We start from the raw sequence: 14,001 nt of genomic DNA, 5'->3' as shown, positions 1-14,001 counted from the left end.
GCTCGAGGTGCTGTCACAGGGTGGCAGGAGGAGGATGGCGGGCTGAGGGGGACAGAGGACACATGGCTGACTTTGTGCCGGGAGAGCCCGCACCTTGCCTTGCCCAGTGCCAGACCCCTTCTGCGGGAGGAAGCTGTTGAATATTGTGGCACTGGGTAATCGTGATTGGTTAGCAGAGATTAATAGGTGAGAAATAGTCATAGTTGTTTAAAGCATACTTTTAAATTTTTGTTGGCCTCGCGGTGTGGCATGTGGGATCTTAGTTCCCTGACCAGGGATTGAACCCGCACCCCCTGCAGTGGAAGCGTGGAGTCCCAACCGCTGGACCACCAGGGAAGTCCCTCAAGCATACTTTTAATATCAGCTACTTTGTGTTTTGATGTATGCTGTTTAGCAGCTACCCAGGTGGAAGCCAAATTGTGTGCTGTGGAAGAAGATACTTTTGAGGTTTACCTTTATGTAACTACAAAAAATGAAAAGGTAAGTTGAAGAATTGTATTAAAATATTATAAGAATGCTTATTAAAATAGTACACACCTAGGGAAACAATGTCATTCACACAGCATATAAATTTCCTTAATCTTTCAAGGTCTGGCTTAGATCAGAAGTTAGCCAGGACTGTTTTTCTTCTTTTAATTACTTTAAAAAAGTACTTCAGTATTTTATTTAGACAGCATTTTATTGAGTAATGGACAAGAAATTATTCCTATGGTGATGAGTGTGAAATGTTATTTTCTTGTGAGAGGATGTAATTTTCTTGAATACACACATTTGGTGTGGTTTTAGTTCCCTGCTTTTTCCCTTCCATAATTTTCTCATTGTATAGACATATGCTCACTGTAAAGAATTCAGATACCATAAGTAGAAAGGAAGTGGGCCTCACCTGTGAGCCCCCTCTTTCCTCCACCCAGTTATTAGCTGTTCACCTTTGGCTGGCTGCCCTTTATGAAGGGTGGTATGAGGACGCAGGAGCTCTGTACCTTGTGTGGAGGTGGATAGAGCTGCAGATCTAGGGCTGCTCAGGGCCCACAGAGGGCATCTAAAACCTGGATTTATTTTAAAACTTTGTTTTGGAACAATTTTACACTTACAGACGAGATGCCAAGATAGTGCGGAGATTTTTGTATGTGCTTTACCTGGGTCCTCCTGACGTTAACCATACAAACAAGTAGTACAGTGATTAAAACCAGAAAATTTACGCTGATAAAATATAATTTAAAAAAATCTACAGACCTTATTTGAATTTTGCTGGTTTTTCCACTGATTTCCTCTCTCTGGTTTCAGGTCTGATCTCAGATCCCACATTGCATCTGACTGTCAAATCTCCTTAGTTTCCTCCAATCTGTGACAGTTGTCTTTCCTCCTCTTTTAAGACCTTGACACTTCTGAAGAGTACTGGCCAGTTATTTTGTAGAATGTTACTCAATTTGGCTTTATTTGATGTTTTCTCATGATTAGTTTGAGGTGCTGTGTGCTTTTAGCAAGAATGCTACGGAAGTGATGCCCTTCTCAGTACGTCAGGGCGGGGGTTATGATGTTGGTAATGTTTTATTATTTGTCATCTTAATCATGATCACCTGGTTAGGGTGGTGTCTGCTAGGTTTTTCCTCAACAGAGTTACTGTTTATTCCGTTTTGAAATTATTAAGTATCTTATGGGGAGATACTTTGAGACCATGCAGATAGCCATCAATGACTCTTCTCTGCAAAACTCATTTCTGTGGTGTTTGCCCATTTCCATCATGCCTTCTGCATTTTTAATTGGAATCTATGAGGAAGAGCTGACCCTTCTTCCCATTTATTAATTGATTCAAGAATTTATCTTAGTATAGACTCTTTGGATATTTATTTTACTCTGAGGGTGTAATCCACCATTACCATTATTTTCCTGCTCAAGTTGTTGCAGATTTAGTTGTTAGGAGCTTCTTCAGAGTGGCTGATGTGTCCTTCCTGTGTGTCCCATCATAGTTGAAAACTCCTGCTTTCTGGTACCACGGGATGCTCCAAGGCTAATTTTGTCCTTTTCCAGTCCCAGCCCTAGAATCAGCCACTTCTCCAAGAAGTGGTTCCTTTTATTGAAGAATGGTCTTCAGATATTAAGATCAGGGCACTAGGTGTGCTCATTATTACTACTGGGGTGTCATTGATTGCAGGCCCTCTCAGCAGACAGATAGGAAAGACATGTATGTACGTTAACCCACTTACACAAACATTTACATCTATTCCTAGACCTATCCATCTGTATATATATTAAGAGCTCTGGTACCTCTAATTTCAGTCCAGCGCTGCAGGGTTCATTCTGCCCCTCCCCTCTCCTCATTCTTCACACCTGTCTCTGACAGTAATAAACCTGCGTTAGCTACAGTATAGTTACTTGATTAATTCTAGTATTCACATAGAGTAATTTCAGACTTGCTAACCCACATTCTTGTGAAAAAGAAATTTGTCTTTAGCCTTAGAGCATGCAGCCCTGGATGCAGAATTATTTAGGTTAGCTCTTTTCTTCCCTACCCTCTTCAGTGTCATTGTGTTATTCATTTGTAATAAGGTTCATTTGTTACTCTTTGGGTTGTGTTTTGGGTTCCCCCACATTCTTGTTGATTTTGCCTGTGACTTTTCATTGCTTATTTTACAACTTGGTAAAAATGCCAGAATGCTGGCTACAGGACCCGTCTTGTGAAACGTCTCTTAAACAAGTTCTCCACTGACCTGCTTCTTTCTTCTTGCTTTTCTTTCCCTGTGTGTATGGCTGTGTTCGGATGACAACTTGCTTTTACCTCAGGGTGTTAAAAGAGCAGAGCCATGCTCAGCAGAGAGAGCTTACAGTGGATGCATGAGGTCATAATTGCCAGAAAAGAAAAAATGGGGTCAACAGTCCTTTTCTAGCTCCCGAAGGAAGCACAAGGGTGTGTCCCAGCGTGTTCTCTCTCTCTCTCTCTCTCTCTCTTTTTTTTTTTGCTTGTTTTCTTTCACACAAAATTATTTTGAGATACATCCACGTTGATCCTTTAATTGTCAATATCCTTCCATTGTCTGGATATACTACAGTGTGTTTATCCATTCACTTGTTGATGGACATTTAAGTTGTGACCCCTTTGGGGCAACTTACAAATGAAACTTCTATGAAGATTCACGTACAAGTCTTCCTATGGACCTGTGCTTTCATTTTTCTTGGATAAATACCTAGGAGTCCCACTTCTGGGTAGTGTTATAGTATAGGTATTAAGAGCCTACCAAATTGTTTTCCGAAGTGGTTAACCATTGTACAGTCCCATCAGCAATGAGAGTTACACTTCCTTCACATCTTCTTCATTACTTTTATGGTCATTCTCATTGGTGTGTCATGGTCTCTCACTGTAGTTTAAATTTGCATTTCCCTAGTGACTTATGATGTTGAGTATCTTTTCATATGCTGTTTGCAATCCGTATATCTTCGATGAAGTATTCAGATCTTTTACCCATTTTTTTTTCCTTTTTTTTAATTGAGGTATAATTGACATACAACATTATATTAGTTTCAAGCGTACAATACAATGACTTAATACTTGTGTATACGTATTGCAAAATGTTTAGTTAACATCCATCACCACGCGTTACAGAATTTTTTTATGGTGATGAGAACTTTTAAGATTTAGTAACTTTCAAATATGCAATACAGTATTATTAACTATAGCCACCATGCTGTACATTATATGCCCGTGACTTATTTATTTTATAATTGGAAGTTTTCACCATTTGACTCCATTCACCCAGTTCATCACCTTCCCCCCATATTCCCCCCACCCCAGCTCTGGCAACCACCAATCTGTTCTCTGTATCTATGAGCTTGGGGGTTTTTTTTTTGTTTACTTTGTTTTCTTTTGGTTTTAGATTCCACATACCAGTGGGGATTATATAGCATTTGCCTTTCTCTGACTTACTTCAGTTAGCATAGTGTCCTTAAGTTGTTGTTACAAATGGAAAGATTTTGTTCTTTTTTGTGGCCAAATCATATTCCATTGGGTATATGTATATACACTACATTTTTTTTAACATCTTTATTGGAGTATAATTGCTTTACAATGGTGTGTTAGTTTCGGCTTTATAACAAAGTGAATCAGTTATACATATGTCCCCATATCTCTTCCCTCTTGCATCTCCCTCCCTGCCACCCTCCCTATCCCACCCCTCTAGGTGGTCACAAAGCACCAAGCCGATCTCCCCGTGCTGTGCGGCTGCTTCCCACTAGCTCTCTATTTTACGTTTACACCACATCTTTATTTATCCATTCATCCACCCATGAAAGCTTAGATTATTTCCATTAACTTGGCTATTGTAAGTAATGTTGCAGTGATCATGGGGATTCATGTATCTTTTCAAGTTAATGTTTTCATTTTCTTCAGATAAATAGCCAGAAGTGGAATTGCTAGATTGTATGGTAGTTCTAATTTTAGTTTCTAGAGGCATCTCCATGCTGTTTTCCATAGAAGGTATACCAATTTACATTCCCACCAACAGTGCATAAGGGGTCCTTTTTTTCCACATACTTGCCAACACTTGGTGTTTCTTTTTAACAACAGCCATTCTGACAGATGTGAAGTGTTACCTCACTGTATTTTTATTTATTTATTTAATTTATTTATTTTTGGTTGCCTTGGGTTTTTGTTGCTGCATGCGGGCTTTCTCTAGTTGCGGCGAGTGGGGGCTAGTCTTCGTTGCAGTGCGTGGTCTTCTCACTGCGGTGGCTTCTCTTGTTATGGAGCACAGGCTCTAGGCGTGCGGGCTTCAGTAGTTGTGGCTCACAGGCTCTAGAGCGCAGGTTGTAGTTGTGGCGCATGGGCTTAGTTTCTCCACAGCATGTGGGATCTTCCCAGAACAGGGCTTGAACCCGTGTCCCCTGCATGCGGACAGATTGGCAGGCAGATTCCTAACCACTACACCACCAGGAAAGCCCCTCATTGTGGTTTTGATTTGCATTTTCCTGATTATTAGGGATATTGAGCATCTTTCCTTGTACCTGTTGGCCATCTGTATGTCTTCTTTGGAAAAAAGTCTTTTCAGATCCTCAGATCCTCTGCCCATTTTTGAGTTGGATTATTTGGGGGTTTGTTTGTTTGTTGCTGTTGTTGTTGTATGAGTTCTTTATGTATTTTGGATATTAACCCCTTATCAGACAAATGACTTGTAGATATTTTCTCTCATTAAGAGTCTTTTCATTTTGTTGGTGCTTTCCTTTGCTGTGCAGAAGCATTTTAGTTTGATGTAGTCCCGCTGGTTTATTTTTGCTTTTGTTGCCTTTGTATTTGGTGTCAAATCCAAAAAATCATCTCCAAGACCAGTGTCAAGGAGCTTATCACCTATGTTTTCTTCTAGGAGTTTTATGGTTTCAGATCTTATATTCAAGTCTTTAATCCATTTTGAGTTTGCTTTTGTATATGGTGTAAGAAAGTGGTCCAGTTTCATTCTTCTGCATGTGGCTGTCCAGTTTTCCCAACACTGTTTATTGAAGGGACTGTCATTTCCCCACTATATATTATTGACTCCTTTTTCATAATTTAATTGACCATATATATGTGGGTTTATTTCTGGGCTGTCTATTCTGTTGCATTCATCTATGTGTCTGTTTTTATGCCAATACCATACTATTTTCATTAGCATCTTTTGTCCATTTTAAAATTGGTTTTGTTTTCTTTATATTCAGTTTTGAGAGTTCTTTATGTATTCTGGATACATGTCCATCCAGATATATTATTTAAAAATATTTTCCCCTTTTCTGTGGTTTGCCCTTTACAGTATCTTTTGAAAAGCAGAAATTTAAAATTTTGATAAAATCTAATTTATCAGTTTTTTCTTTTATGATTTGTGTTTTGTCTTCACCCTCTTCCCAGATCTTTACCTGGCAAAGCTGTGTTAGTTCTCAAGCACTTTCAAGTAGACGTTTTTTAGATTTTGTACCATTTCTTACTGTTTTTCTTATCAGGAAGGTTGGTCAGAAGTATCTAGTTCACTGTTACTAGAGCAGAAGTCAAGAGATCAATTTCTATCAAATTATGTTCTATAAAATAATTTTTCTGAAGATTGAAATTTTCGGTTAAGTTTGGCGTATTTTCTGAACAGTCACCTGAGTATATTTGTCTTATTCATGAAATGTTTAAAATTATACAGGTTTGTGTGAACGATGATCTGGTTGCAAAGAACTTCGCTTGTTATGTATCACCCACGGAGAATAAAAACCTTGATTCTTTAGAGAAACCAAGATTGAATATAAAGTCAGCATCCTTTTCCAGTAAACTCAATCCAGCACTTACTCTTTGGCCAATGTTTTTGCAAGGAAAAGATTCTCAAAGGATGGAAAGTGAGTGGATTTCACCAATATGTTTCTCTTAAACTGTCTTATTTATAGGAATCTTAGCGTATTGATATAAATTGTTGTACAGACTTTTCCCCGTATGGAGGCAGAGACTTCGACTCTGAATTTAATATTTGAATTTTAATCCTGGTGAGTTTGTTACAAGTTTTGAGGTTCTAAAAGAGCTGCTGCAGTTTGTTTTTATGAGAACAGGATAAAATACTATTGTCAATTTCTTATTAACATGGAGTTATATTTTCAGAAGTCCATATGTTCGTAATTTAAAGATTAGATACTTTAAAAAAGAGCCATTTATTAGCATGAAAATATGAGAAGATTCAGTCACGGACAATGGAAACAACTTTAAATGTTTCTCTCTACATCCACTTTTGTATTTTGGGTTTTATTTCATGCTTTAACCCTGAAGTGTATTCTTTCTGTCAGAGTCAAGTGGTTTAACTTTTCTGGCCAAGTCTCTCCAGCATCCGTGGCCCAAGGGTGTCGGTGACCTCAGGCCAACTGCTAGGATCCTGGGTGAGTTCTCTTTTGCTCCATTTCATAGGCAACGTAAAAGAACACTCTTAAGTATCTAAAGATTGTAGGGGTTGTTTAGAAGGGCTGTGGTAATTCTCTCTCTTTTTCCCTTAATTTAATGGAACCAATTTGTGATGTAGATGCTGACAAAGATAATTTGCCTTGCAGTCCATAGGATTTTACCATAACATAAAGAACATAACAGGCACTTGTTCATGCGTAGGACTGATTTATTCCAACCCAGCCACAGGCCAGTGATTATTATTTGTCTTCAGAATACACATACGGATTTATGATTGATTTTTACTTTAAGCAATAGGATGCATAGAAATAAGAAAGAGGCGGGGGCTTCCCTGGTGGCGCATTGGTTAAGAATCTGCCTGACAATGCAGGGGACACAGGTTTGAGCCCTGGTCCGGGAAGATCCCACATACCACGGAGCAACTAAGCCTGTGTGCCACAACTACTGAGCCTGCGCTCTAGAGCCCGTGAGCCACAACTACTGAAGCCTCTGCACCTAGAGCCCGTGCTCCACAACAAGAGAAGCCACCGCAGCGAGAAGCCCGCGCACCGCAGTGAAGAGTAGCCCCCACTCACAGCAACTAGAGAAAGCCCACGTGCAGCAACGACCCAACGCAGCCAACAATAAATAAATAAATTTATAAAAAACAATAAGAGGCATTTATGAAATCAGACATATCTAGTCTTTAATTCCATATCTCCAAGGTATTTAATGAATTGGATTTGTTGGGCAAGGGTGAAACATGCCAGCCACTCTGATGCGTGGCTCACTCTCTGTGGTGATTCCTCTGTGATCACTCTTACATTGGGTGTATGTATACCTGTTGATATTTCAGATATATCCATTGTAAACCTCAAGTAAACTAAAGCTTTAGTCAACTAAAATATTCCATGCACCTTAAATTTTTAAAATTACCTTGGTAATGTTGTTCATCATAGAAAAATACAGATAATTTTCAAAGCCTGTCACCTTTGATGTACCTGCTTATTAAAATTTTACAGTTTTTTTTTCCAAAGTTTTCCAGATGTGAGGGTGTGTCTTACAGAAATGGGATCCTACTATACCTACCTCTTTGTAGTGGTTTTTCACTTCTTTCTAGGTCAAATGCACCCAGTATAACCTCTCTGAGGTGAGACTCTGTCAGTCCACTCCCTCCTCTGTGGCACCGGGAGGCCTTATTCCCTCCTGCTGAGTTGGTCAGATGGGCTCTCCTTGTGCAGAGTTTGTGTGGTGGATGTTGGCCTATGTGGCCCCCACCCATATTCTGATGTGCCTCCTGTAGGGGTCCCAGATGGGAATTTCTGCTGAAAGGAGCCCATTACTAATGGGAATGTGTTAATTCCATCTGTGTTTTTTCCATTTCCACAAGAGCAAGAAAAATACCAGGCACTTAGATGGTGTTTAACCACTGTACAGCTTTCCATTGTAGAGACATATTATTTCCAGTAGCCCCAGATTGCTGGGCAATAATTGTTTCCTACTTTTCTTTATTACAATCAGTGTTGGAATGAACTCTGCATATCTTTGAAAAGGAAGAGGTTGATGGTAAACAAAAGAAAGCTAATGTGAGATGTGACTGGATTATCATGTAAGAAACAAAATTATTAGATGTTACTTTTTCAAGCAAAGATTTCCTTTTTCTTGTTAATTATTGTGAGGAGCTATTCCAATTATATTTTTATTAAGTTTTGGTACTTCTCCTTGAAGTTGCCTTATTTTTTTCAGAAATCAAAGTGTAGTACTTTTTAATACTTGGCTGAACAGTCAAACGGTGTAGAAAGGCTATAATGAAAAATAATTTTCTCTTGTGCAGCTTCTTCTCACCCAGGCCCCTCCCTGGAGGTAAACCTTTTATTTTTTCTTAGCTATTTATCTTGGCAGTTATCTTTAAGTTTTAAAATATTTATGATTATTTTACTCTGCCCAGGCTTATGCATTCTAGACCGTGTCCTGAATTCTGCTGTAGGTTAGCTCTCACACTCCCGTTCCACACATCTTCAGTCCTCGGATACTCAGGAAGCGCCTACTATGTGTCAGGCACTGTTCTAGGATTCATCAGAAAAGGAATCAAAATCTGTTTTCTCGGAGTTTACTTACGTTTTCTCAATAAAACTTTTAATTTAAAACGATCACAAACTTCCAGAAAAGTTGGAGAGCATTACAGAGAACTTGATTTTATCCTAAACCACTTGAGAATATGTTGCCGACTAGAACGCCCCAGCTCTCCCCAATACTTGAGTGTGTTTTTCTTAGAAATAAGGGTACTCTCAAAAATATTCACGGTACAACCCATCTAAATCAGAAATTAACGCTGATGCATTGTGATCGTCTAACCTTCAGCTACCATTGAAATTTTGCCAGTTGTCCCACTAATTCCTTTGTGGGAGAAGGATGCAGCTCACTACCACTTGGTGCAATTCCTGGTCTCCCTCGGTCTGCAGCAGTCATCAGTCTTTCCTGGATTTTCCTGACTGTGACACTTTTGAAGATTATGGACCAGTTATTTTGTAGAATGTCCTCAATTGTGGCAGATGATTTCCTGTTTCCAATTTCATTGATTTTTATTCCTTTTTTCTGCTTACTTTACATTTAATTTGCTGTTCTTTTCTAGTTTCCCAAGGTGGAAACTTATATTATTAATTAAAAATTTTTCTTCTATTCTAATATAAACATTTAACGATATCAGTTGCTCTTTACTGCTTTTGCTGAATCCCACAGATTTTGAAAAGTTGTATTTTTATTTTCATTTAGGTAAAAATGTTTTAAAATTTCTCTTGATTTCTTCTTGATCCATATATTATTTACAAGTGTGTCGTTTAATCTCCAAGTGTTTTGGGATTTTCCAGCTATCCTTTTGTTATTAAGTTAGTTTAATTCCATTGTGGTCTGAGAGCGTACATTGTACAATTTCTGTTCTTTTAAGTTTATTTAGGTGTGTTTTATGTGGTCTGTCTTGGTGTAAATTCCATTTGAGCTTGAGAAGAAGGTATAATCCGCTGTAGGATGAAGTAGTCTGTAGATATCAATTAAGACCAGTTGATTGGTGGTGCTGTTGAATTCAGCTGTACTCTTAACTGCTTTTCTGCCTGCTGGATCTGTTCATTTTTGGTAGAGGGGTGTTGATGTCTCCAACTCTAACAGTGTTCTCATCTATTTCTCCTTGCAATTCTATCAGTTTTTGCCTCACATATTTTGATGCTCTGTTGTTAAGCACATACACATTAAGGTCTGTAATGTCTTTTTGAAGAATTGGGTCCTTTATTATTTTATTTATTTATTTATTTGGTTGCGCTGGGTCTTAGTTGCAGCAGGCGGGCTCCTTAGTTGCGGCTCAGGGGCTCCTTAGTTGCGGCACACAGGCTTAGTTGTGGCGTGTGAACTTAGTTGCTGCATGCATGTGAGATCTAGTTCCCTGACCAGGGATCAAACCCCAGCCCCCCCTGCACTGGGGGCACAGAGTCTTAACCACTGCACCACCAGGGAGGTCCCTGGGTCCTTTATTATTATATACTGCTTCTATCCATAATTTTCCTTGTTCTGAAGTCTACTCTGTCTGAAATTAATACAGCTACTTCAGCTTTTTTTTTAAGCTGTAAATTTTTTTATCGAGGTACAGTTAGTTGATGTACAATACATATAAGTTTCTAGTGTACAACATAGTGATTCACAAGTTTTAAAGTTTATACTCCATTTATAGTAATTATAAAATACTGGCTGTATTCCCTGTGCTGTACAATATATCCTTGTAGCTTATTTATTTTTTATGTAGTAGTTTGTACCTCTTAATACACTACCTTTTTTTTTGTACCTCCCCACTTCCCTCTCGCCACTGATAACCACTAGTTTGTTCTCTGTATCTGTGAGTCTGTTTCTTTTTTGTTATATTCACTAATTTTATTTTTTTAGATTCCACATGTAAGTGATATAATACAGTATTTGTCTTTCCCTGTCTAACTTATTTCACTAAGCATAAATCCATCCATGTTGCTGCAAATGGCAAATTTTCATTCTTTTTTATGGCTGAGTAATATTCCATTGTGTGTATATGTGTGTGTGTGTGTGTATGTACACACACACACACACATATACACCACACTTTCTTTATTCATCTGTTTATGAACACTTAGGTTGCTTCCGTATCTTGACTGTTGTGAATAATGCTGCTGTGAACATTGGGGTGCATGTTTCTTTTCAGCTTAGTGGGTTTTTTTTCCTTTGGATATATACCCAGGAGTGGAATTGCTGGATCATATGGTAGTTCTATTTTTAGTTATATATATTAAAGACCATTTGTTTCCTTTGCCTTAGGAGACAGATTCAAAAATGAAATATCGCCTACTGTATTGTGCTATACAGTAGGACCTCATTGTTTATCTATTTTTTGGGGGGGGGGCATGCCACAAGGCTTGCAGGACCTTAGTTTCCTGACCAGGGATCAAACTCGTACCCCCTGCAGTGGAAGAGCAGAGTCCTAACCACTGGACTTCCAGGGAGTTCCCTGTTTATTTTATATATAGTAGTTTATATCTGCTGCTCCCAAACTCCTAATTTATCCCTCCCTCCCCCTTTCCCCTTTGGTAACAATAAGTTTGTTTTCTATGTCTGTCAGACTGTTTCTGTCTTGTAAATAAGCTCATTTATCATATCTGAGATTCCACATATAAGTGATATATGATATTTGTCTTTCTCTGCATGACTTCACTTAGTATGATAATCTCTAGGTCCATCCATGTTGCTACAAATGGCATTACTTCATTCTTTTTTATGGCTGAGTAGTATTCCATTGTATATATGTAGCCCATCTTCTTTATCCATTCATCTGTCAGTGGACATTTAGGTTGCTTCCATGTCTTGGCTATTGTAAATAATGCTGTTGTGAACATTGGGGTGCATGTATCTTTTCGAATTAGGGTTTTCTCCAGATACACACCTAAGGGTAGGATTGCAGGATCATATGGTAACTCTGTTTTTAGTGTTTTAAGGAACCTCCATACTGTTCTCCATAGTGGTTGTACCAATTTACATTCCCACCAACAGTGTAGGAGAATTCCCTTTTCTCCACACCCTCTCCAGCATTTATTGTTTCTGGACTTTTTGATGATGGCCATTCTGACAGGTGTGAGGTGATATCTCGTTGTGCTTTTTTTTGGCTGTGTTGGGTCTTTGTTGCTATGCGTGGGCTTTCTCTAGTTGTTTCAAGCAGTGGCTACTCTTTGTCCTGGTGCATGGGCTTCTCTTTGAGGTGGCTTCTCTTGTTGCGGAGCATGGGCTCTAGGTGCACAGGCTTCAGTAGTTGTGGCGCATGGGATTAGTTGCTCCACGGCATCTGGGATCTTCCCGGACCAGGGATCACACCTGTGTGCCCTGCATTGGCAGGCGGATTCTTAACCACTGCACCACTAGGGAAGTCCCTCATTGTGCTTTTGATATGCATTTCTCTGATGAGTAGTGATGTTGAGCATCTTTTCATGTGTCTGTTGGCCATCTGTATGTCTTCTTTGGAGAAAAGTCTCTTTAGGTCTTCTGCCCATTTTTTGTTTTTGTTTTTTTGCGGTACACAGGCCTCTCACTGTTGTGGCCTCTCCCGTTGCGGAGCACAGGTTCCGGAAGCGCAGGCTCAGCAGCCATGGCTCACGGGCCCAGCCGCTCCATGGCATGTGGGATCTTCCCGGACCGGGGCACGAACCCGTGTCCCCTGCATCGGCAGGCGGACTCTCAACCACTGCACCACCAGGGAAGCCCTGCCCATTTTTTAATTGGTATGTTTGTTTTTTGATGTTGAATTGTATGAGCTGTTTGTATATTTTTGAAATTAAGCCCTTATCTGTCATGTTGTTTGCAAGTATTTTCTCCAGTCTGTAGGTTGTCTTTTGTTTTGTTGATGGTTTCCTTTGCTGTGCAGAAGCTTGTAAGTTTAATTAGGTTCCATTTGTTTACTTTTGCTTTTGTTTCCTTTGCCTTGGGAGACTGACCTAAGAAAACATTGCTAGGATTTATGTCAATCTCTGTCTTTTATTTGGTGTATTTAGACCAATACCGTTTAAGGTGATTATTGATTTAGTTGGATTAATATCTGCCAAACTTGTTACTATTTTCTGTTCATTGCCTTTGTTTTTTGTTCTTGTCTTCCACTTTTTGTCATTTGTAGCTTTAATTTAGCATTTTATGTGATTCTGTTTTCTTTTTTAGCATATCAGTTTTACTTCTTTTTTCACTTTTCTGAATGGTTGCCTTAGATTTTGTAATACACATTTACAACCAATCCAAGTCCACTTTCAAATAGCACTATACCTCTTTACGGGTAATGCTAGTACCTTATAATAACAAAGTATTCCTAATTCCTCCCTCCTGTCCATTGTATCATTGTTATTCATTTCATGCACTCATAAGTGTACATAGGTGTGTGTGTAATTTATGTATATTTATATATTTTTAGATGTATATGCATAAGTAATTAAATACATTGTCACTATTATTTTGAACAAACTGTTATCTATTACATCTATTTTCAAAAAGAAAACATTTTAATTTGCCTTCATTTATTCCTTCTCTAATGTGCATATCCTCAAGCTCAAATATTCTTTCCGCAGATGAGTCCGGTCTACTAATAAGCCCATCAAAGGCATTCTTCATTTCTGTTAGTGTTTTTGATCTCTAGCGTTTCTCCTTGATTCTTCTTAGAATTTCCATGTCTCTGTGTATATTACCCATCTGTTCTTGCATATTGTTTAGTTTTTCTGTTAGAGCCCTTGGCAAATTATTAATCATAGTTGTACTAAATTTCTGGTGTAATAATTTCAGCATCCCTGCTGTGTCTGACTCTGGTTCTGATTTGCCCTATGTCTTCAAACTGTCACTTGTTTTGCTTTTCGGTATGCCTTGTAATTTATTTTTTTTTGTTTAAAACCAGGCATGATATACTGGGTGAAAAGTAGGCCTTTAAAGATACGGTTGTAAGATGTAGAGGGAGGGTAAGTGGTCTATAATGCTACGATTAGATCTCCATCTTTGGGAGCCTGTGCCCCTGGGCTGTGACCTTCACATGTGCTTTTCAGTTCTCCACCTCTCCTGCTTTAGGGGGGACAGGATGGCTGGAGGGGGTAGATAGATAGAGTGGG

At 38.8% G+C, this 14,001-nt stretch overlaps 1 protein-coding gene across 1 annotated transcript in view; it reads left to right on the top strand.

The window, feature by feature from the left end:
* The window catches only part of TDRD12 (tudor domain containing 12), an 80,643-nt gene that overhangs the window by 23,496 nt on the left and 43,146 nt on the right, over nucleotides 1-14,001 (top strand). The window contains exons 6-8 of the mRNA XM_065898357.1: nucleotides 395-480; nucleotides 6,144-6,333; nucleotides 6,772-6,861. Of these exons, the coding sequence (XP_065754429.1) occupies nucleotides 395-480; nucleotides 6,144-6,333; nucleotides 6,772-6,861 (366 nt within the window). The remainder of the gene's footprint in view (nucleotides 1-394; nucleotides 481-6,143; nucleotides 6,334-6,771; nucleotides 6,862-14,001) is intronic.

This window comes from Phocoena phocoena, chromosome 20 (assembly GCF_963924675.1).
Source record: "Phocoena phocoena chromosome 20, mPhoPho1.1, whole genome shotgun sequence".
Classification (NCBI taxonomy): Eukaryota; Metazoa; Chordata; class Mammalia; order Artiodactyla; family Phocoenidae; genus Phocoena; species Phocoena phocoena.
This window is presented reverse-complemented; position numbering and strand designations above follow the sequence as displayed.